The sequence below is a fragment of the Gymnoscopelus braueri genome, assembly GCF_963280865.1.
Source record: "Gymnoscopelus braueri genome assembly, chromosome: 9".
Taxonomy (NCBI): Eukaryota; Metazoa; Chordata; class Actinopteri; order Myctophiformes; family Myctophidae; genus Gymnoscopelus; species Gymnoscopelus braueri.
The window spans coordinates 50,466,063-50,491,132 of record NC_137610.1 but is presented as its reverse complement, the minus strand read 5'-3'; the positions used below and the strand labels follow the sequence as shown (position 1 = coordinate 50,491,132).

General features: G+C 41.5%; 1 protein-coding gene across 1 annotated transcript in view; it reads left to right on the top strand.

The window, feature by feature from the left end:
- The first annotated feature begins 3,195 nt into the window (after positions 1–3,195).
- LOC308092368 (uncharacterized protein) overlaps positions 3,196–25,070 on the top strand; it is a 55,918-nt gene continuing 34,043 nt past the window's right edge. Inside the window, exons 1-10 of the mRNA XM_080438219.1 lie at positions 3,196–3,379; positions 10,433–10,465; positions 11,102–11,187; positions 11,311–11,424; positions 12,559–12,746; positions 13,912–14,120; positions 14,860–15,057; positions 15,776–15,924; positions 16,031–16,124; positions 24,448–24,480. Coding sequence (XP_080294345.1) covers positions 3,337–3,379; positions 10,433–10,465; positions 11,102–11,187; positions 11,311–11,424; positions 12,559–12,746; positions 13,912–14,120; positions 14,860–15,057; positions 15,776–15,924; positions 16,031–16,124; positions 24,448–24,480 — 1,147 coding nt within the window. The 5' untranslated portion in view covers positions 3,196–3,336. The remainder of the gene's footprint in view (positions 3,380–10,432; positions 10,466–11,101; positions 11,188–11,310; positions 11,425–12,558; positions 12,747–13,911; positions 14,121–14,859; positions 15,058–15,775; positions 15,925–16,030; positions 16,125–24,447; positions 24,481–25,070) is intronic.

Here is a 25,070-nt window from a genome sequence, read left to right as displayed (position 1 = left end):
TTGTTTAATCTGCATCTCCTGCTTTTGTTCATATTTAAAATAAAATTTATATTTTCCAATGCAAGATCAGTGTGGTTATCTGCTCTATATTGTAATATCAAAAATAGCAGATCAACATTGCACCGCATTTTCAGCTTGTAGCTTGGCTATTTTTGCTACTTTTGTGTGACACTGTATGACAATAGGGCATTCATTTATGATGAAAAAGCATTAAATGTTGCAATATGGGATACAGGGTTTCTTCCTAACAGCAAAGATATGTAGTAGAGATCCAATTTAAATATCCACACCAACCGTTTCTCCCGTATGTCAAAATATTATTATTTTCTGGTATTCCCCGTTAGTTTTAGTAGGCTATTAGTTGTGCGATGCGATCACAAAATGCATTGATTTAGCCTATGGAATGTCGGTGTGTCTTTTTTCTTTTTTTCAAACCGGTGCTGCGCTGACAGACGGCATCCAACATACAGGCGTCCAACACATGCGGCATCCAACGGTTGGATGCCGCAACGGTTGGATTCCAGCCTACAGAGAGCACTGCTCTGCTGTGCTACTGCTTGGTGTGGATATGTTACGGCCATGGTTGAACCCCTGTGGATTGATCTGCGACGTGTTTTTGTTGGCTGTTTTTGTCGAGTTTATATACCGTCACCTATTCCAAATAGCGGGCCACTTCCGTCTAATGGTACGCTTGCTTTCACATTGCAGCGTACCGTACCCGAAAACGCATGATCCGGATCCGAAACTGCCTCCGGAGGTGGTTTCGGGAACGGAACGGTTACCCGTTTCGGGGGACGATTCGCAACATTCACACTAGCCAAGCGGTCTGGAGTGCGCACCCGGGACCCGAGTGTGAAACGGCTCTAAGTCTCCTCATCAAGCGGCACCCGCAAACTATTGTAATAGTCAAGGAAGGGGGTCCAAATCTCCTTGAATTTGGTCCTTTTAATGATAAAATTAGGGTACAGTGTGTAGAAAGGAACATGTGTCAATACAATGATACATGTTATGAACATCTATATTCTAAAGTACACTCTGAAAACTTTCTGTAACTGAATGCTGTAATGCCTTAATGCCAGAATGTCATAATGTCATAATGTCATAATGCCATAATTTACAGTCATTTAGCAGACGCTTTTATCCAAAGCGACTTCAAATAAGTGCATTCAACATAGGTAGGGAACGGAACTACTAATCACCAGAAGTCTTAAGTGCATTTTCTGCAAAAACAAGCAACCAAGAGTATACCTAGCGCTAAGGTAAAAGTGCAATATATCAGCTACCTACTTTCTTAAACAGATGAGACAAAATAGCAAAATCAAATGAGCAAGAGCTAAAACAAATAAGTGTATCGACTAAACAAGATCCAATAAAACAATACAACAATAAAACAAGAGTTTGTACATAGTTAACAACAAGTAGGCCAGGCAAAGAAGGAAGGGTAGTGTTTCCTCAAGAGGTGGGTTTTCAGCCTGCGGCGAAAGATGGGCAGTGACTATGCTGTCCTGACATCAGTGGGAAGTTCATTCCACCACTGTGGGGCCAGAACAGAAAAAAGTCGTGACCGTGTCGATCGACCAGAAGGACCCTTGAGTGGCGAGGCAAGGTCAGGTCTCTGAATCCTATTCATTCCCTGTAAGAATAACATTTTAATAAATGTTACATGCCAAATAGCATTTACAGGGAATGAATTAACCCCCATGGGGATCTAGAAACAGAGCCTACAGGTGGATGCCGGGGAGGCGGGTAGGATGACTTTCATGGTTAGCAGCATACGCAGCGAGCGAAGGCAGCAGATACGGCAGGATCTCAGCAGCAGCGCCGGCACGTCAGCGCTGCGGAACAGCGCAGCCAGAATGAACAGGTAGGCAGTGCAGTTCTTATAACCCACCGACCAGGAGAAGAGTGCATGTGACTAGTCACCTGATCGGATGGCACAATCCCTTGAGTTGCCTGGCCTGAACTAGCTCCGTAAACTGCGCCTCATTTGTGTGGGAGAACTTGGGGCGTTTGAACACCAGACGAGCCGCAGCTTTCTGAACAAGCTCCAGAGGTCTGATGGCAGATGCCAGAGCACCAGCAAGGAGGGAGTTGCAGTAGTCCAGGCGGGAGATGACAAGAGCCTGGATGAGCACCTGGGCTGCCTTCTCTGTGAGTAAGGGGCGAATCCTCCTGATGTTGTAGAGGAGGAATCTGCAGGATCGTGTCACCGATGCGATGTTTGCCGAGAACGACAGTTGATCGTCCAAGGTCACACCCAGATTCTTCGCAGTCCGAGTTGACGTCACCACAGCATTATCAATGGTGATTGCCATGTCGGCAGAATGCCAAGCTGCAAGGCTCCCAAGCTGCTAGACAACTGTGTCAGACATGAGCCATGATATGGAGCTGGTTATAAAGTAAGTATGTGCGTAAGTAAGTAAATAGATGAATAAACATAATTAACATATATTCTACCAAACTCACTTAATAGTCTATGCATATATATATATATATATTGTCTTTCTCCCCTGTGGCAGTATAGTGATACATTAATACAAAATAACCAATACCTGAAGGATACACACTCCTTTTCCTACAGCATTTTGCTTATTTATTGAAGTATTTACGTATTTACGTATTTACGTATTTATGTATTTATGTATTTATGTATTTATATATTCATGTATGTATTCATTTATGTATTAGTATAATCATGTTTTAATATATTTGTTTATTCATTCATTCATTTAAAACAATAATATATATATATATATATATATATATATATATAGATATAGATATAGATATATATATATATATATAGATATAGATATAGATACATATATAGATATATATTTTAAACATGATGTACTTCATTAAGGACAGATTTGGTCAGCAGCAGTCACATGGTGCAACAAACGTCCATCCAACACATCCTCCATTTTGGAACCTGCAGAGTTCAGTGGTCCTCCATTTTGGAACCTGCAGAGTTCAGTGGTCCTCCATTTTGGAACCTGCAGAGTTCAGTGGTCCTCCATTTTGATGCATATGTGCTCCTCTGTCATATGTAGGGCAGGTTGGGGTTTAGCTTCCTGTCATCAAGATCGCTGCCACTTTCCAGCGAAACCACGTGATGATCAGATAAGGAGAGCTGACGTGTCACACATAAAGACACGGACGACAACGATCGCCGATCAGTGCTGTTCAGGACATCAAGTGTTGATCAGTGCTGTTCAGGACATCAAGTGTTGATCAGTGAAGTTCCAGACATCAAGTGTTGATCAGTGAAGTTCCAGACATCAAGTGTTGATCAGTGCTGTTCCAGTTGAGAATCCAGTGTGAGTGAATCCAGACATGGATAGAACAGGGATAGTTTTCCTCCTTCTGTGGAGCTCAGGTAAGACTCTGTTTTAATGACACTTGTTGGTTGATGTGGATGTGAAACACACTGAGGCACAAAGCTAAGACAACCATGAGTACCGTTGGATGCTTTACTGTGTGTGTGTGTGTGTGTGTGTGTGTGTGTGTGTGTGTGTGTGTGTGTGTGTGTGTGTGTGTGTGTGTGTGTGTGTGTGTGTGTGTGTGTGTGTGTGTGTGTGTGTGTGTGTGTGTGTGCGAGCGACACGTGAAGTGAAATGATTTTTTTTTGTCTTCGGCTGCCATGATGTCATAATGTCAGGCTGCCGTAAGAGTACAGACACACCGTATCTGCCTATGTGGTCTGTACAGAGTACAGGTGGTGTGTGCGTGTGAGTGTGTGCGAGCGACACGTGAAGTGAAATTATTTTTTTAATCTTCGGCTGCCATGATGTCATAATGTCAGGCTGCCGTAAGAGTACAGACACACCGTATCTGCCTATGTGGTCTGTACAGAGTACAGGTTGTGTGTGTGTGTGTGTGTGTGTGTGTGTGTGTGTGTGTGTGTGTGTGTGTGTGTGTGTGTGTGTGTGTGTGTGTGTGTGTGTGTGTGTGTGTGTGTGTGTTATACAGAGGGGTCAAGGGTCAGATATATTTATACACAGCTTAGTATGGAGTGAGTCTAATATAACAGTGGTTTCATCTCATCTCCCACCTGGATATATTTTGTGTCAGGGACCCCCATACAAGATCTGTGTTGTTAAAATGATCCAAAAATATTCCTAAATGTTTTGAAAACAAAGCTCACAATCTATAAGCTCACAATGTGTCGCATCGTGACACGTTATGAGCGTGTAGATCGGCTATGTTCAAATAGCCGATGTACCTGTATATAAGGTTGTTCTACTTTAGTTTATTCTCATCATCATATGTCCAGCTCAATGGCTGCTGCTGCTGCTAATGCTGCTGCTGCTGCTGCTGCTGCTGCGTTGATGTAGTTGTCGGGTTTATCTTATTTATAGATTTTCTTTTTGAGGGGGTAGTGAATGTGTATACTGGTGCTGTGAGGAGGTTTAGGAGGTGAATGAGACACTAACAGTGAATCACAACAGCAGTGGTGCTGCTGATGTTGTGATAAAGCAGTGAGGTTCCATGTATTATCTCTGATTATGTGTTGTGAAGGTGGTCTGTACAGAGGACAGGTGGTCTATGTGTCGTGAAGGTGGTCTATACAGAGGACAGGTGGTCTATGTGTTGTGAAGGTGGTCTGTACAGAGGACAGGTGGTCTATGTGTCGTGAAGGTGGTCTATACAGAGGACAGGTGGTCTATGTGTTGTGAAGGTGGTCTGTACAGAGGACAGGTGGTCTATGTGTCGTGAAGGTGGTCTGTACGGAGGACAGGTGGTCTATGTGTTGTGAAGGTGGTCTGTACAGAGGACAGGTGGTCTATGTGTTGTGAAGGTGGTCTGTACAGAGGACAGGTGGTCTATGTGTCGTGAAGGTGGTCTATACAGAGGACAGGTGGTCTATGTGTTGTGAAGGTGGTCTGTACAGAGGACAGGTGGTCTATGTGTCGTGAAGGTGGTCTATACAGAGGACAGGTGGTCTATGTGTCGTGAAGGTGGTCTATACAGAGGACAGGTGGTCTATGTGTTGTGAAGGTGGTCTGTACAGAGGACAGGTGGTCTATGTGTCGTGAAGGTGGTCTGTACAGAGGACAGGTGGTCTATGTGTCGTGAAGGTGGTCTGTACAGAGGACAGATGGTGATTATTCTCACTGTTACAGATATTGTTTTATTGTTTAATAGGATCCCCATTAGCGTTTGCCATGACAAAAGCTTGTCTTCCTGGGGCCCGACACAGACAAATATTTTAACAGAAACATTCATTACATCAACTTTACAATCACTATTAAAAAAATTTATTAAAAAAAAGTAGTACAATTAAAATCAAAACGTAATCAGTGGCGGAGCGTCCGGAGAGGCCAGGGAGGCGGCCGCCTTCGGGCCTGCGACCCTGGAGGGCCCGGCCCGTCAGATAATAAATCGGTAAAATCAGGCAAAAATAAGAATTAAACAACATAACCCTAACCTAACCCTACCCTAACCCTAAAACCGAAATAAAGTGACAAAAAGCCCCCCAAAAAGTGACCGAATCCACCCAAAACCCGCGCGCACGGGATGTGCGCAGGGGGGGCCTGATCACTGTGCTGTGCCTCCCGGCCCGGCTTTGAGTTGTTCCGCCACTGAACGTAATCACTTATCCCTCACACTTATCACTGTTACAGATATGTACATAGAGTGCTTATTGTTATCATCATGGACACCATGGAAGCTGCTTGTTTTGACTTGTTGTGTTGTTATGACCAGGGCTGTATTGGTGATTTATTTTTCTGCGGAACGGTATTTTAATGCATTTAATGCGCAAATCGCGCACAATTTATTTTACCTTAAAGTAGGAAACATGTTTTTTATAGAATTTCTTTTTAGCTTGGTTTTAGTCTTTTTAAACTAATAAACATTCAAGGAATGCCATGAATTATAGAGCTGAAACTAAAAGTTTGTTTTGAACGAGTATCTTTCTCTTCTTCTACGGTGGCTGAGGCATTGCTGCGTGCTGATAGGATACTGGCAGCCGGGGCTACTGAAGCCAGAATGCTGTGTTGCTCACCATGTAGCCTATAGACCTTGAATATTGAATATTGAATATTTTATTAGGCAAAAAATGTAAAACGGCACAATTACATTTACAATACTTTGTCTAACAGGTCCGTTCATGAAAGTCCTTGCGGACTTGTTTCCAAAGAGGGCCTTGGTATTCAATTCATAGACATATATAGTGGCACCACAGTTCAATATCAATACAAATAATACAGAAAAAAGATAACACAGGAAACAGGAAACTTTTATTTTTAACTTGCACATAACGACATAAGTGGTTCCAACATAAATCTGCCAATGACCTAAATCCCAATAATTAACAATAGCCTAACTATTATTGTGTTGCGTTACAGAACAATACAGGAATGGTCGGCATCAACAGAAAACAAAGTCAGCAGGGTCAAAGAACAGTAGCATGTTTATTTCTCTCTCGTGTCCATCTCGTCTGTCACAGACTGTGTAAGTCCTCCGATTCCTCCAGAAACTCTCATCACGAACTGGATGATTGACTGGTGTTGGATTCCATAAGATGACAGAAGGGTTGAATCCCCCTCCAGTTGTTTGTCAGTGAAGATCAGCCGCATGGTCTCAGTGGTCACACACACACACACACACACACACACACACACACACACACACACACACACACACACACACACACACACACACACACACACACACACACACACACACACACACACACACACACACACACACACACACACACACACACACAAAAGAGAGTAATTGAAGAACATTTCACAGCACTTTTTGTCTCCGCCAGGCCGAAGGCATGGTGGAGGGTATGTTTTACCCTCCGTCCGTCCGTGTGTGTGTGTGTCCGTCCGTCTGTGAACACCTAATCTCCGGCACCATTGGCTAAGCTTCGCAGGACGTACTGTGACAACACAACCTCTATTACAACTTCCTGACCTGGCGGAGACCTGTGCTCCGAGGAGCACATTTTCTAGTTGTTGTTGTTTTTGTTTTATTTCAACAAAACATGTTGCTCATAGCCCAAGCTGCTTACCAACGTTGGCTGGAAGCCTTTCTGCAATTTTCTCTTTCAGCTGCAACACTGTTATGGCCTTCATTTGATCCTCTGTGTTGCACAAGTCAATGACCATATCTCCCTTGCATCCTTTCAAATTGACCTGGTAGATTTTACCCATCTTTATCCACAGAGCCGCTGTATGTAGCTGTGGTGTCACGGTGCGGAGCGGCACCCGCTTGACACCGCAGTTATGACTGCCGCTCTGTGGATTCGTTTATAGATGCTAGGAGTGAGGATACATACTCACTTGTAAACCTGTTATGCAAACTAGCCATTTGGGTAGCCTACGTGGCTGGTGAATCTGGGGGGGGGGGGGCAGCGTGTTCTAGCCAAATCCCCCCCCCCCCCCCTACGCACCGTACCTTGTGGGTGCGTGTTAAAATGTACCGGTGGAACGCCGTGGTACTCCGTGTGGCCCCCATGACACCACTGGTTATGACCCTATATCAGGGGTGGGCAACTTTGATGATAGAGAGGGCCCCTATACTGTATTTATACATTCACTCCAGGGGGCCACATTGCATATTGTTAGGCAGACACCTCTTATCTCCGTATTTTAACTTTTTTGAAGATTTATGCCGTACTTTGCCATTCTATGTCACACAAAAGTAGCATAAATAGCCGATCTACAAGCTCAAAACTGCGACGCGTTTTGAGCTTGTAGATCTGCTATTTTTGCTAATTATGATTTTTTTTTCAAATGCATTTAGTTATACTTATGTTAACTTTATGAACTTAAATACAAATACATTGGACATAAAAAAGACAATAGCATTAATACTAGTCATTAAGCTACTAAAATAGACTGAAGTAAATAAAGTGGGTCATGTTTGTATGTTTGGAATTGTAACAGCTGAAATCAATAATATATCAATATTCCGATATTAACCTACGGGCCGCATTAAATGAAGGTGGGGGCCGCATGTGGCTCCCGGGCCGCCAGTTGCCCACGTATGCCCTACAGTATATGGTCATGTGTATTTCCCTGTGTGGTGTTTTGTCCTGTGAATGTCTCCTCCCCCTCATTGGTATGGGGGATTGAGTGGTGCTGATTGGTTACCAGCTGGTGTGTGAGTGGTGATTGGTTGTGGTTGAGTGTGAGTGGTTGATTACTGGGCGGAACTAGCTGGTGATTGGCTCCTGTGACGATGGGCTCAACTATGAAGCTGGAGGTCACCAGTCCTCTGATGTCTTCATCCTGACCAGTTGTGTGTGTCAGTGTTTTAGATTTGTGTTAAAGAAGTAGTTCACCCAAAACATTTCTTATTTTCTATCAATTACACACTCCATGAGTCATTGAATTCGTGGAGATGTTTTAGTTTTTATCGCATTCCTAAGCCAATAATTTGATAACCGGCGGTCTCTCCGGTAGGAGACACAAAGAGTCTTCTTTGTGTCTCCTACCAGATACATTACCATCTTTATTATTATCATCAAATTATTGGCTCAGGAATGTGACAAAAAAAATAAATGAATTCAATGCTTCATGGGGTGTGTAATTGATTGAAAATAAGTATTTTTTTGGGGTGAACTACTCCTTTAACCCATTAAGACCTGGAACGCATCTGTGTCACTTCTTTAATTTGAGCTAGAAAAGCATTATTTTACACTTTGGCTATTCAAAAATAGCAGATCTACAAGCTCGTCGCGCGGCACCGAGTGCATGATTGTAGTTTTTTTTCTTTCGCATGTATCTCTGTTCTTTTTTTTTTTTTCATTTTTCCGACGATGGTTTCAACGGCCTGTAGCGAAGGGGACACTAGCTCCGGATGCAATGTTTTGCATCCGGAGCTATAGTCAGAGACTCCTGCTCCGGAAACACACAGTGAATCGATCGATAAATATGGATCTAAACTTTTATGACAACTTTAAAACTACTAAAAACACGAAAATCGCTTGGCACTGGGTGAGTACATTATGAAAATACTCTGGCAGTCAAAGAGTTAACTCAAATCTTTGCTTCTGGGGGTCCCTGGAACACAATATTTTGAGATGGGGGTCGGCGGCCAAATACATATACTTTTGGGGGTCCTTGACATGAAAAAGTTTGAAAACCACTGCTATAGAAACACACGTTTTTCAGAAAACCGTTTAGGATTTAGAAGACATTTTGCAGAATCGGAACCTCAGGCCTCAATGGGTTAACATGGATGGCTTAAGGTAAAACCTTGGTGTTAACATGGGTTAGTGTACAGTCTTGGTACTGTGTGTGTGTGTGTGTGTGTGTGTGTGTGTGTGTGTGTGTGTGTGTGTGTGTGTGTGTGTGTGTGTGTGTGTGTGTGTGTGTGTGTGTGTGTGTGTGTGTGTGTGTGTGTGTGTGTGTGTGTGTGTGTGTGTGTGTGTGGCTGGCACACAGGGGGGAGGGGTCAAAGGTCAGATATATTTATACACAGCTCAGTATGGAGTAATATAGGGGTTAGTGTGTGTGCGTGTGTGCGTGCGTGCGTGGCACACAGAGGGGTCAAAGGTCAGATATATTTATACACAGCTTAGTATGGAGTCTAATATAACAGTGGTTTCATGTCATCTCCCACTAGGGATATGCCAGCGAATGTCTGTTTTTTCGAATATTCGTCACAGTCTCCATAATCGAAAATTATTTTTAAAATTAGATTTTAAGCTCATCTCCGGCACTGTTGGACTGATTCGCGTGAAACTTTTGCACACACACACTCCCTGGAGGCCAAGAAAGAACCTCTGCCCCAAAAGGTCCACATCGGCCTGTTATAGCGCAAGCAGGAGGCAGATTTTTGCAAAACAAATTTTACTTCTACAGATTTTGACCAAACCTCAAAATTGCACAAAATGCCGCAAATCATGAACGCATCGTCTAATTACTGTGAAACTTTAAACACATCCATACATGTTACGTTATGTATGTATGTTATACTTATATTGATCATTGTCTTCATCAGTGAGTGTTGAACTCTAGGATGACATCAAAGTACATGTTAACTTTGTAGTCACTCTTAGCTCTCACAGGGAGCTCTGCAGCACAAATGTCCTTTTCTTGAGGCCACTTGACCCCCTGAAAACTTCTCTCATGTTATTGGACAACTTGTCAGGCGTGTTCCACAGCCAACTGAGTTTGAAGGATAATGATATTAGTTTGTTAGTGATGAAGGTCTGTGTGACCAAACCACTAAATGCCAACCAACCTGTTAGTTTACAACAAACTATTGATTGTCATACAGTAGATTTATATTTAGTCAATTCTGATATAAATTACAGTTCCTCATTCCCACCCTGTGAATGTCAAATAAATAGCAGCAAACAGGAGAAACAAAGAACATCTTGTCCTGCATTTTAACAGATAAACCACAACAACCAACCAGCTGTTACACTGAAGCTCATTTAGTTTGTTATGTTTCTCCTCAGCTCTCCAGAATGAACCAACACACAGCACAACAGGTAAGACTGTCTGTCTGTCTGTCTGTCTGTCTGTCTAAAACTCATATTTGAACCAGTGAAATGTGTTGATATTTGTATTTAAAGTGAATAAAAGGTGAGTCAGTAAATACAGCAGCTTCACTGTCAGTGGTGTGTTTGACAAAGAGAGGAAACACATCCCAACCTTTTTAAACATGGTGATCAATAAGTTTACATTTATAAGGTTATTTATGTATCAATGTGTTACATTTATGAGCGTATTAACCCATTAAGACCTGAAGCTGATTCTACAAATGTCTTCTAAATCATTAGTTCTCAAACCTCTGTGTGTCAAGGACCCTCAAAATCATGTGTATTTGGCCGCGGACCCCCATCTGAAAATGTTTTGTGCCAGGGACCCCCAGAAGAGAAGTTTTGTGTTTTGAATGTGAATTATTCCTTCTTTTTTTTTTCAAATACTTTCAAGATTTTTTTAATGTTTTCAAAAATAGCAGATCTACAAGCTTGCAGCACGGCACAAAGTGATGTGCTGTGAGCTTGTAGATCTGCTATTTTTGAATAGCCAACGCTGAAATGTAAAATGAAACGGATGCTTTCCCAGTTCTTGTATATTTTTAAAGGTAAACCAACTCAAATGTAATGTCTCACTTTCTCCAGAGGTGGAGCCCTTCCTCATCGTAGCCACTGAGTACAACCTGATGAAGATCAGCTTGGACAACTCCAGCTCCACAAAGCTCAAACAGGTGAAAACCATTAGACATAACAACACATCCTATGTAATCCTATACAATATTCTACACACACTGCTTTTGACATGCTGGAATGTATTCCTGTCTGATACTAACACAACTGATGTGGTGTGACAGGACTTGAAGAATGTGAAGGCTCTGGACTTTGACCATCAGCAGCAGATGATCTACTGGACAGAAAGGGATTCCCACATGATCAGTCGCATGCACATCAATGGCAGTGACGTCCAGGTCAGGGTGACAATGACAACGATGAGAATGAATGACAGGGAAGATAAACTGAATTCAAATTACTTACAGTACACGTTTGATTCAGAGTACTTATACTTCTATTTAAAATACTTTGTGACATCAGTGTTAACCCATTAAAACCAGGAACGCATCTGTGTTACCACTTAAACCATTATGTTATACTTTGGCTATTCAAAAATAGCAGATCTATAAGCTCATAGCGCGGCACCGAGTGCCGCACTATGAGCTTGTAGATCTGAAATTTTTGAAAAATCGTGAAGATGTGTGCAAATCTTTGAATATATATGTATATATTTTTAAAGCGAACATTTTTAACTCAAATCTTTGCTTCTGGGGGTCCCTGGATCAAAATATGTTTTGGGGGTCGTTGAAAAGGTTTGAGCACCACTGATATATTTCAACACAAGTTAGGATTTAGAAGACAATTGTAGAATCCCCAGAAGCAAAGATTTGAGTTAAAGATGTTTAAAAATATATATATATTCAAAGAGTTTCACACATTTTCACAATTTTTCAAAAATAGTAGATATACAAGCTCATAGCGCGGCACCGAGTGACGCGCTATGAGGTTGCATATCTGCTATTTTTGAATAGCCAGAGAAATCTAAAATGACACAAATGCGTTCCCGGTCGTAATGGGTTAAATACAAAGTCATAAAACAGGGTGTCTGGTGTTTCAGTCAGTTAGTGTACAGACCATGTGCTCCTTGTGAGCCGTGAGGATGTGAGTTTGAATCTGACTCCTGGTCTCACATGTTTCTCCTCTTTCTGTCCTTGGTTTCCTGTCTCTCTACACCAGGGCTTCACAAACTGTTACATGACAAGGACCACAACATAGACACACACTCTGCCCCCCCCCTCCCCCCGCCTATTGCACAATGGATTAAAAAATACAATTAAAACAGTGAAAATAGCAGATCTACAAACTCACAACGCGTCACAAAGCGACATGTTGTGAGCTTGTAGATCAGCTATTTTTGAAACATTCAAAATGTAGAACATTTGTGAAAAACTAATGCAAATGCTCTACACCACCCTATTTAAAACATAATTGTAATAATTGCATTAAAATATAGTGAGTATATTCAGAGTACATGTATGGTTGATTGACAGGTCCTTCACAACACGTTGATCAGCTGGCCAACCAGTCTGGCTGTTGATTGGGTGGCAGGAAACCTGTACTGGTGTGACTATGGCAGGCAGACCATAGAGGTGTCCAAACTAAACGGGTCGTACAGAACAGTCCTGGTCAACACCGGCCTGGACGTGCCATGGGCCATGGCTGTGGATGTACGCTACGGGTAAGAGCACTCTGGTGACATCATGAACCTCACACTGTGGTGACATCATGAACCTCACACTGTGGTGACATCATGAACCTCACACTGTGGTGACATCATGAACCTCACACTGTGGTGACATCATGAACCTCACACTGTGGTGACATCATGAACCTCACACTGTGGTGACATCATGAACCTCACACTGTGATGACATCATGAACCTCACACTGAATGTATCAACCATCCTGTGAAACACCACGGATACAAGAAGACTGAATTACATCTAAACATTAAACTGATGACATTGCATCATATTCTGTACCTCTTGTAAAGTGAAGTTATAAAGTCACTCAATAGATGTTTTGTTAGTAGAACAAGAAGGGTAGAGTTTACCTCATGAGGAACATTTAAATAGTATCATGTAAGTTGTCACTCACTGAAAAGTGTGCGAAATTGAGTGTGTAATCCTTCCTTGTGATTGGCTGTGCTTTTTGGAGCTTCTATGAGGCAAATTCCAAACATAAGACACCTAAGTATTCTAAAACAAATCATATAAAGTACAGTATATCTGATTTGTTGTGAATAATGTGTTGAATGTTGTTATTGTTGTTATTTATTCCCTATGTGTCCCTCCCCTCCCCTGCGTGGAACACGCACGCACGCACGCACGCAAGCACGCACTACATGCAAGTGTGAGTTACATGTTCACACAATATAAATAAGCTGTTGGCTTCATTGTGTTTTATCATATTGATAGTGGTGGAAGAATTACGTATTTTTACATATCGTTGATGTCGGGGGGGAAAACTCATGTCCAAAAATCTGTGTTCCAATGTAGTTATTATTTAGTCTCAAGCTCTTAATTAATACTTTTCATTGGTCAAATATACTGTATATAAAACCCAAAGACACACTAAATCACTTTCAATAAAAAAAGACAATTTTATAAAAAGATCTACAGGCTCACAGTGTGTGACATTGTGATGCATTGTGAGCTTGTACATCGGCTATTTTTGCTACTTTGGTGACACTGTGGTATTGTGGACAATATAGGCATTCATTTACAAAACAAAACAACATTTTTTAAATATGGAGATACAAGGTTTCTGCCCGACAACAACAATATGTTACATTGTCAGTAAAGATGTCAAACAGTGACCCTGACTCAGTGTCTCCCTGACAGGTACTTGTACTGGACAGACATAGGTTACAACAACCCCCACATAGAGAGGATGGGGATGGACGGCACCAACAGGAGCATCATCGTGAAGGATAAGATCTACAAGCCCTACGGCCTGACGTTAGACTACATCAACGATCACATCTACTGGAGCGACTTCAAGGAGAAACACATTGAGTTTGCCAACCTGGATGGAACCAACAGACACACAGGTAACACACACACACACACACACACACACACACACACACACACACACACACACACACACACACACACACACACACACACACACACACACACACACACACACACACACACACACACACACACTGGAAGGAGTACTAGATCATTTACTTACTGGAGTTCCCCAGGGGTCTATTCTAGGCCCCTCCTTTAATCTTCTTTATTGGATAAAAGGATTACATTAGATATCTTTGCAGAAAATAGCCGATCTACAAGCTCATAACATGTTACAGTGTGACACGTTGTGAGCTTGTAGATCTGCTATTTCCGTTGTATGTCTGGCCCAGAATAGAATCACTAGGGTTCATGTGGTTAAATTAACACTCCAGAGTGTAAAGCTCCTTACACACCGGGGGCGATTTTTTCATGCGAATAATACGTTTTTTTAAAAAAACCTTTTAAAGTCAATGCAAGCTTCCACGGAGCGAAAAAAGCGAAGAAGCGAAAAAGCGTCTTTTATTAATTCGGAACGAGTCTGAATTTTGTGTATATTCGCATAATCGCCGGTGTGTAATGACCTTTACTGTGGATAAGAAAGGATTATGTTTATTTTTACATGAAGAAAAAAAACAGGTAAACAGTGAGAACATTATTTACCTTTGTAAACTTTATTGATGCATTTTAACTCTTCTTATAATATTCTTTATAATACTTTGTTCATCTATTTTATAATATTGTGACTCTTTTGGTTTTGTGTGTCTGTAGTTGTGAGTCAGGACATCCACGACATCTATGCTATTACTCTGTTTGAGGATCACATCTACTGGATAGAGTGGGGGGCCAGTGAGACCGGCTCCATCTACAGAGCCAACAAGACTCAGGGAACCAACAAGACCAAACTCATCAGCAACCTGAACACACCATATGACCTCCACATGTATCACCCCTATAGACAACCTGAGGGTCTGTACCACCTACTGTATACAACACTCTCACTGTTCACTCTCACTGGGGGCGGCCATAGCTGAGTGGTTAGAGAGCCCGGCTGGGCAGCCAGAGGCTCTACAGTAGTTGAAGGAGGTTCCATTCCAGTAATGTGTCCATGTGTCCCTGAGCAAGACTCTAAACCCCTAATAGTTCTCAGAGCGAATGGCTGCTCACTGCTCCTAGTAGTTATAGGATGGGTAAATGTTCTTCTGTTATAACCACACATACTGTATGGATCACATGTGTACAGTATCACTTCTCCAACATCTTGTTTGAAATATTCACCATAACTTTCTATGGATGAATTACTGTTTGTGATTTAGTTTTTAGCAAGGTAAGAGGAGCATTTACAGTACAACCTCCTAGTTGTTTACAGGCAGACAGGGACTATTTTCTTGTAGAAATTGTTCTGAAATTGATATTAAATACAATTTTAATTGGGTTGTCTATTTTCATGTTGCCATATTTGGTGTTTTATCAAAGCAATAAACCATGTGAGGACGTGGTTTACAGTGATTGTAGAACAGTTAGAGGGTTGTAGTCACTCTGCTCTGCATCGTTCCTAACAACACCTCATAGCTGCTCTAAACTCACATTAAACCACAGCCTGGTGTGGCTTATTGCTTTATTCTAACATATAGGTGTGTGTGTTCTCATGTTTGTTCCATGTGTGCATGTTTTCTCCACCCTGCAGTGGCCGGTCACCCGTGTCAGACCAACAATGGAGGCTGCAGTAACCTGTGTCTGCTCTCACCTGGAGGAGGCTACAAGTGTTCCTGTCCCACCAACACCTACTTGGCAGCTGATGGCAAGCAGTGCATGTCCAACTGCACTGCCAGCCAGGTTATTCACCTCTCCTTCACTTGTGTTACGCTGTATGACTTTATGTCTCATGTCTGCTTTTGATACATTACTGATTCTAAACATAATCCTCTGTCTCCCCCATCAGTTTGTTTGTAAGAACTACAAGTGCATTCCGTTGTCGTGGAAATGTGACACAGTAGATGACTGTGGGGACCGGTCAGACGAACCTGCAGACTGCTGTGAGTTGAGACAGAAATATTACCTCATTAGTCATGCTTTATTATCAGTGTTGGGACTAATGTGTTACTTTATAACGGCACTACTTTTTTGTGGTAACTATAGTAACATAACTAATTACTTTTTTCCAGTTTGATTATGTTGTCACAACCATTGATATTTAAATTGACATTTTACTTGTTTCTTGATGTGAAAATAGCCGACAACTTCAGAGGATGAAAGGTTTATAATGATCTGACTTCTACTTCTTATTGGAGGTTCTTGTGCATCGGCTCTGCACAAGGACCAGGTCACATGATGTATGGGCCAAACCACAATAAGCTAAATATACACACAGGATTAGCGAGACATGACATTACATAAATGACCCTGTCATGAGATGATTTCTACAGTCTGTGCATTGATAAACAAAGGCCAAATCCTTCTAATTTGATACAAAGTAGGCTACGTAACGGCAACTTCTCCGTCTTGTGTGGGCCTACTGTGAAATAAAGTGGGCCACGGCCCCCTTTCAAAATAATCATTTTGAAACATATTTATATATCCACTAGGGCTGTACGATTGAAAACTAGATTTTTTATTTAGATAAAGTCTGTATTTTTTCTATGTTGTTTTTATTTTAAAAATGTTGTAACAAACGTGAATTTTCCTATTGGAAATAAAGTGCAAACATTAAAGAAAGATAAATCCCCCTTGGGATTAATTTAGTGACAACTTTTACAATATGTCTTTGGCTTTTCTCCATGCTATCATTTTAGCTAGAGGACCCAGCTCTTGACCAAACAAAGATGAATCCCTGGGATTAATAACATGAGAGAACACACTTTCACCATGTTCAGAATTTGTTTAAACTCAGCCAACCAGTAGCTATATTACCATGTCTTTTACAATGTGAAATGCCACCACCACATCCGTAATGCTCTTCCACTTGGCTTCTGTCTATAGTCATATATGGCTAGTTCATGTAAACTCATCAACCATCACACATAGCAGTATTCATCAGTGAGCATGCAGATCGGCTATTTTCAGCATGATGCAACACGTCGTACAACAAAGTATAAATGAAGCTTTACTTGGGAGATGTGTTTGTTGGACGAGGCGACGCACAGCGATTCCTGATGCAAAAATAAACAGGCTCATTATAAAGTATCCTATGCCTACATAGTTACATGGATATTTATTTTGAGGGATATAACGTTTGCAAGATCATTCTTCACAGTTTACACCAAAGAAAGCAAGGTAGACCATAAAACTATAATTACTTATAGTTACTTATAATTACTTGTTGCTGCTGGATCATGTAATGAGGCTTTATTCTTTACGGCATGATTATGCTTCTATGCATTTGTCTTATGCATTGTTGTTGCCAACAACTTGTTATTTACATTGTATATTATTTGCTGCTGGATAAAGTCACATTCTATTCCATGCTATATGCATGATGCTGCTGTGTCTCTGTAATGGTAAAGAGACAGTAGGTCTACTATATGCATGATGTTTAGGCTGTGTCTCTGTAATGGTAAAGAGACAGTAGGTCAGGAACCATCTACGGACATTGGTGACGACAGAATGCACAGAATTAACTGGCCGAAGTGCCGGCTGTAAATGTACTTGACTAAAATTACAAAAGTATAAAATTAAGTAATTAAGTATCAAAAGTAAAAATACTCTTTATGCAGAATGTCTCTTTTCAAGTTTTAAAATGTATACAAATATTTTGAAAATAGCAGATCTACAAGCTCTGTGAGCTTGTAGATCTGCTATTTTCAATGGGCCTAAAGTGGTTAGAACAGAAGTGGTAGATTGAGAGTACTTTTACTTTTGTTACTTTAAGTACATTTTTATACCAATACTTTGGTACTTTTACTCAAATACATTTTGAATTCCGGACTTTTAATTGTAACAGAGTATTTCTAAATTGCAGTATTGATACTTTTACTTAAGTAAAACATGTGAGTACCTTTTCCACCACTGGTGAGTTATGAACAGAACTGACTATGACATTGGCTGGAGGTGGGTAACGTGACCAACGTGAAATTGCTAAATTTCCCGACTTAATATTTTGAGGCCAAAATTAAGAATGAATTACTTTTAAAAATGTGTGAGCATGGAAAACATTTTTTTGTGTGAGTCTCTCTTTGTGCTCCTCCACGCAAAGACAAACTCAGACGTGTGTGTGTGTGTGTGTGTGTGTGTGTGTGTGTGTGTGTGTGTGTGTGTGTGTGTGTGTGTGTGTGTGTGTGTGTGTGTGTGTGTGTGTGTGTGTGTGTGTGTGTGTGTGTGTGTGTGTGTGTGTGTGTGTGTGTGTGTGTGTGTGTGCGTGCGTGCGTGCGTGCGTGCGTGCGTGCGTGCGTGCGTGCGTGTTTTTTTTTTTCGGCGGCCATGATGTCAGGCTGGCATAATTCCATAATGTCAGAATGCCATAAGGTTATAGACACACCATAATCTGCCTATATGGTCTGTACAGAGGACAGGTGGTCTATATGTTGTGAAGGTGGTCTGTACAGAGGACAGGTGGTCTATGTGTCGTGAAGGTGGTCTGTACAGAGGACAGGTGGTCTATGTGTTGTGAAGGTGGTCTGTACAGAGGACAGGTGGTCTATGTGTTGTGAAGGTGGTCTGTACAGAGGACAGGTGGTCTATGTGTCGTGAAGGTGGTCTGTACAGAGGACAGGTGGTCTATGTGTCGTGAAGGTGGTCTGTACAGAGGACAGATGGTGTTTATTCTCACTGTTACAGATATTGTTTTATTGTTTAATAGGATTCCCATTAGCGTTTGCCATGACAAAAGCTTGTCTTCCTGGGGCCCGACACAGACAAACATTTTAACAGAAACATTCCTTACATCAACTTTACAATCACTATAATAATACAAAAAAATATATCAAAAAAGTTGTACAATTAAAATTAAAACATAATCACTTATCCCTTACACTTATCACTGTTACAGATATGTACATAGAGTGCATATTGTTATCATCATGGACACCATGGAAGCTGTTTGTTTTGACTTGTTGTGTTGTTATGACCAGGGGTGTATTGGTGATTTATTTTCCTGCGGAACGGTATTTTAATGCATTTAATGCGCAAATCGCGCACAATTTATTTTACCTTAAAGTAGGAAACATGTTTGTATAGGAAAAGTTTTTTTAGCTTAGTTTTAGTCTTTTTAAACTAATAAACATTCAAGGAATGCCATGAATTATAGAGCTGAAACTAAAAGTTTGCTTTGAACGAGTATCTTTCTCTTCTTCTACGGTGGCTGAGGCATTGCTGCGTGCTGATAGGATACTGGCAGCCGGGGCTACTCAAGCCAACATGCTGTGTTGCTCACCATGTAGCCTATAGACCAATCCACAGAGCCGCTGTCTGTAGCTGCTGTGTCGCGGTGAGGAGCGGCACCCGCTTGACACCGCAGTTATGACTGCCACTCTGTGGATTCGTCTATAGATGCAAGGAGTGAGGATACATACTCACTTGTAAACCTGTTATGCAAAGTAGCCATTTGGGTAGCCTACTTGGCTGGTGAATTTTAGGGGGGCGGGGCGTGTTCTAGCCAAATCCCCCCCCCCCATACGCGCGTGCACCGTACCTTGTGGGTGCGTGTGAAAATGTACCGGTGGAACGCAGTGGTACTCCGTGTGGCCCCCATGACACCATGGTTATGACCCTATATCAGGGGTGGGCAACTTTGATGATGGAGAGGGCCACTATACTGTATTTCCACATTCACTCCAGGGGGCCACTTTGCATATACTTTCAGGCAGACACCTCCTATCTCCGTATTTTAACTTTTTTGAATATTTATGCCGTACTTTGCCATTCTATGTCAAAAGTAGCATAAATAGCCGATCTACAAGCTCAAAACTGCGACGCGTTTTGAGCTTGTAGATCTGCTATTTATGATTATTATTATTTATTTTTAATGCACTTAGTTATACTTACGTTAAAGACGGGGTGCTGTGATTTTCAGTGATTCCCCCCCCCCCCCCTAAAACATCATCAGGTATTATGGTTATACTAGGAGGAAGATTTTTTTCAAAAAAGTGTACAGAAATTGTTAAAATTAATGTTTTTATGTGGACACGCCTCCAGTTCATTAAGTATACCTGGTTCTCACCTTAGCACCTCCTCCACCACCTTAGCACCACCCACCTGTCCTAGTCCCTCCTCCTCCTCATGCCCACACCTGTTGTGTTATGATAATGAGGGGGAGGGTATGTTTTTACTATGTCACTAAAGCGCTGTTTCTCTATTGGCACTTTTGACCCTCAAGGTTTCAGCCTCCAGGTAGAAACTGAAAATAGTCAGAGAAGACATAAAACACCATAAAAACACCACCAGGGGGTCTAATGAAGTTCTATCAACCTCATAGACACATGAAAAACAGAAAAAGTGCATGGCACCACCTCTTTAATTTTATGACCTTAGATACAAATACATTGGACGTAAAAAAGACAATAGCATTTTAATACTAGCATTAAGCGACTAAAATAGACTGAAGTAATTAAAGCGGGTCATGTTTGTATGTTTGGAATCATAACAGCTGAAATCAATAATATCAATATTCCGATATTAACCTACGGGCCGCATTAAATGAAGGTGGGGGCCGCATGTGGCCCCCGGGCCGCCAGTTGCCCACCTATGCCCTATATGGTCGTATATGTATTTCCCTGTGTGGTGTTTTGTCCTGTGAATGTCTCCTCCCCCTCATTGGTATGGGGGATTGAGTGGTGCTGATTGATTACCAGCTGGTGTGTGAGTGGTGATTGGTTGTGGTTGAGTGTGAGTGGTTGATGCTCAACTATGAAGTTGGAGGTCACCAGTCCTCTGATGTCTTCCTCCTGACCATTTCTGTGTCAGCATTTTAGTTCTGTGTTAACATGGCTTAGTGTACAGTCTTGGTACTGTAGGGGTTAACGTGTGTGTGTGTGCACAAATTGGTTGTGAGGGGCCTGCAAATGGCCGGCCTCTCCAAAATGAGGGCTAAACAATTAGCAAGGTACTGCTCAATATCAGCTATTATAGGAAGCCGCTCAATTTGGAGCAGGCGTTGTCTGCTGAAGTGTCCTTTACCCATGATTGTTGTCTGCTGTGTTCGACAAATATGCCAACTTTTGTTTTGTATGTAACAATGCTCTGCTTTACATGCACTTTGTAACTGGCTGTTTTCCCTTTATCTGACTGCAATATTTCAAATGTGTGTGTGTGTGCGTGCGCACGTGCTACACAGAGGGGTCAAGGGTCAGAAATATTTATACACAGCTTAGTATGGAGTCTAATATAACACTGGTTTCATGTCAAGGACCCCAAAGTAATTTATACTGAACATATTTTGTGGCAGGGACCAAAAGTGTTGTTAAAATGATCCAAAACTGTTCCTAAATGTTTTGAAAATAGCCAATCTACAAGCTCACAATGTGTCACATCATGCAGTATACACACTATTATACACACTGTACATTATGATGTTGGCCATTGCTTAGAAATAACAATTAGAAGGTTAAAAATACAGGATACCAGTCATGTGGTTAATAAGCTGTTAAGACGTTTTGTTTGTTTATTTATGTTCTAGTATAGGCCAGTAGTTCTCAAAGAAACCAAATGGACCCTTAAAAAGTCTCTAACTCAGAGAGTGTATACATGGAACCAAATGGACCCTTAATGGTCCATTTGGTTCCATTTATGAGAGTGTATTCACCTTATTCGTAGTGGAGTGGGGGGAGCCCCATATCAAGGGGGTTCCTGTTTACCAGCGTTGCCATGTCTGCTTATAATAAGTGACTTCGGGCTTTGTTTTAACACATTGAGTGCCAAACACGTAGATCTATGTGTTTGCAAATACACCCGTGGAGTGCGTTAACCGTAGATCTACGTGTTTTCCTTTTTTTCCCCACATGGGGCGCTCTAACGCAACTTCGGAATGATCCGCGGACCCTGTAAAACGGAATGGAAGGATTTTATCTTGAGAAAAAGGTCCATATCTCCATATCTTTTTACCGTGGTGAAAACGAGCCATTTTCGACGGGCGATCACTCTGCAATGGCGGATCGCGTTAGAAATATTATTGTTGTAATATTATATGTTGTGAGCTTGTAGAATTAGTTGCTTCTTTTGGGGTGTTTTCATAGACCTGGCCGCTTGTTTTTCTTGCAAAATCTGGCAAGACACTGATTACCTGCATTACACCTGCAGCCTGCTGGGAGGAAGTGACCAGATGAATGAAGCAGCAGAAAAGGGCAATGACAGGAATACGGTGAATAAATGGAACCAAATGGACCCGCAACGGTCCATTTATACACTCTCTCATACAGAGTTATGAGGGTCTGTTACCCAAACTTTCAATTCAAAGAACCTCAGTTTGGTATGCATTAGACCACACTGGTTTTTAGGCCAGGAGTCTTCAACGTTTTTCAGGCTAAGGACCCCTTAAGCTGAGAGAGAGATGAAGCAGGGACCCCCTCTATAGTCTATATTGTATAAAATGGTGTTTCAGATACATTTATTAAAGTTATTTTATACTTGGTCTGCTCTGTTTTCCCTCTACACCCTCTTGCCAAAGATAGCCGATCTACAAGCTCACAACGCCTGGCAGCGTGAGGCGTTGTAAGCTTGTAGATCTGCTATTTTCTTGGCTTAAGTTCTCTTCAGAATAGGGACGCTATAGGGTTCAAGTGGTTAATGTAAAAAAAAGAATCTTATCACACAAAGATTTGGCGGCCCCCTTGTAGTATCTCTGAGGACCTCCTAGGGGTCCCGGACCCCCTGTTGAAGACCCCTGCTTTAGGCTATTCTGTTTTCTAAGTATGGCAGTATTTACATACAATAGATAGTAAGATAGAATACTTTATTGGCAGTTTATTATTATTTCTTGCGAAAATTACGTAATTGTGTTGCATCAAGTTTCTATGGAGTTGACAGTGACTGAAAGGTGATAATGGGGGAGTGGTTAGAGGAGTGGCTAGGGGTTGAATAAATGACCCATTGTTCACGCCCATTACCAGGCCCTGAGGGGTGCTAGAAGTGCTAATTCTTTAGAAGGGATTTTCTCAGCTTGGACAATTATTGTTTAACAAGATTCAAATGAGCATTATTATCTTCTATTATGGTCTCTTTTCAATGACAATGAATGACACGTCATTTGAAAGCTTACGTTCTACTAGTGTCTCAAACCACTGTACTGAGTCACATATACATGTATATAAGGTTGTTCTTATTTCCTTTATAGTCATCATCATACAGTCTGTCCAGCTCATTGGCTGCTGCTGCTCTGCTGTTGCTCTGCTGCTGTTGCTGTTGCCGGGTTTATCTCATTTATTGATTGATTGTTTTGTTTTTGCAGTTTTGTTCTTTTGGGTGTGGGGGGGTGAATGTGTATAACCTACTGGTGCTGTGAGGGGGTTTAGGAGGTGAATGAGACACTAACAGTGAATCACAGCAGCAGTGGTGCTGCTGATGTTGTGAGAAAGCAGTGAGGTTCATGCATTATCTCCGCCAGGACGGACGGCTGAAGGCCAGAGAATATGATTTCACCTCTGTTCATCCGTGTGTCTGTGAGCAGCTAATCTCCGGCACCATTGGCCTGATCGGCGTGAAACTTTGCACGCACTCTCCCTGGAGACCTGTTATAGCGCCACCAGGAGGCCGATTTTTGCAAAGCACATTTTCTGATATTACTACAGATTTTTTCCAAACATCAAATAAATCGGTACAAATGATGGATTGGCTACGATTGGCTTCCAAAGTTTGTAGGATCGGGACACAGAAGATGGCACAAAATGCTGCATTGTCTGATTGCTGTGAAACTTTGCACTCATCCATACATGTTATATTATGTATTTATGTTATAATTATCTAACTCATTGTCTTCATCAGTGAGTGTTGAACTCTAGGATGACATCAAAGTACATGTTAACTTTGTAGTCACTCTTAGCTCTCACAGGGAGCTCTGCAGCACAAATGTCCTTTTCTTGAGGCCACTTGACCCCCTGAAAACTTTTCTCATGTTATTGGACAACTTGTCAGGCGTGTTCCACAGCCAACTGAGTTTGAAGGATAATTATATTAGTTTGTTAGTGATGAAGGTCTGTGTGACCAAATCACTAAATGACAACCAACCTGTTAGTTTACAACAAACTATTGATTGTTTTTATTTTGTCATTTCTGATTTAAATGACAGTTCCTCATTCCCACCCTGTGAATGTCAAATAAATAGCAGCAAACAGGAGAAACAAAGGACATCTTGTCCTGTATTTCAACAGATAAACCACAACAACCAACCAGCTGTTACACTGAAGCTCATTTAGTTTTTATATTTCTCCTCAGCTCTCCAGGATGAACCAACACACAACACAACAGGTAAGACTGTCTGTCTGTCTGTCTGTCTGTCTGTCTGTCTGTCTGTCTGTCTGTCTGTCTGTCTGTCTGTCTGTCTGTCTGTCTGTCTGTCTGTCTCTCTGTCTGTCTAAAACTCTCATATTGTAACCAGTGAAATGTGTTGATATTTGTATTTAAAGTGAATAAAAGGTGAGTCAGTAAATACAGCAGCTTCACTGTGTCAGTGGTGTGTTTGACAAAGAGAGGAAACACATCCCAACCTTTTTAAACATGGTGATCAATAAGTTTACATTTATAAGCTTATTTATGTATCAATATGTTACATTTATGAGCGTATTAACCCATTAAGACCTGAAGCTGATTCTACAAATGCCTTCTAAATCAGTAGTTCTCAAACCTCTGCGTGTCAAGGACCCCCAAAATGATGTGTATTTGGCTGCGGACCCCCATCTGAATTTTTTTTGTGCCAGGGACCCCCAGAAGAGAAGATTTGTGTTAAAAGAAATCTGAATTATATATTTTTAAACACTTTAAAGATTTAAAAAAAAAAATCAAAATAGCAGATCTACAAGCTCGCAGCACGGCACGAAGTGACGCGCTGTGAGCTTGTA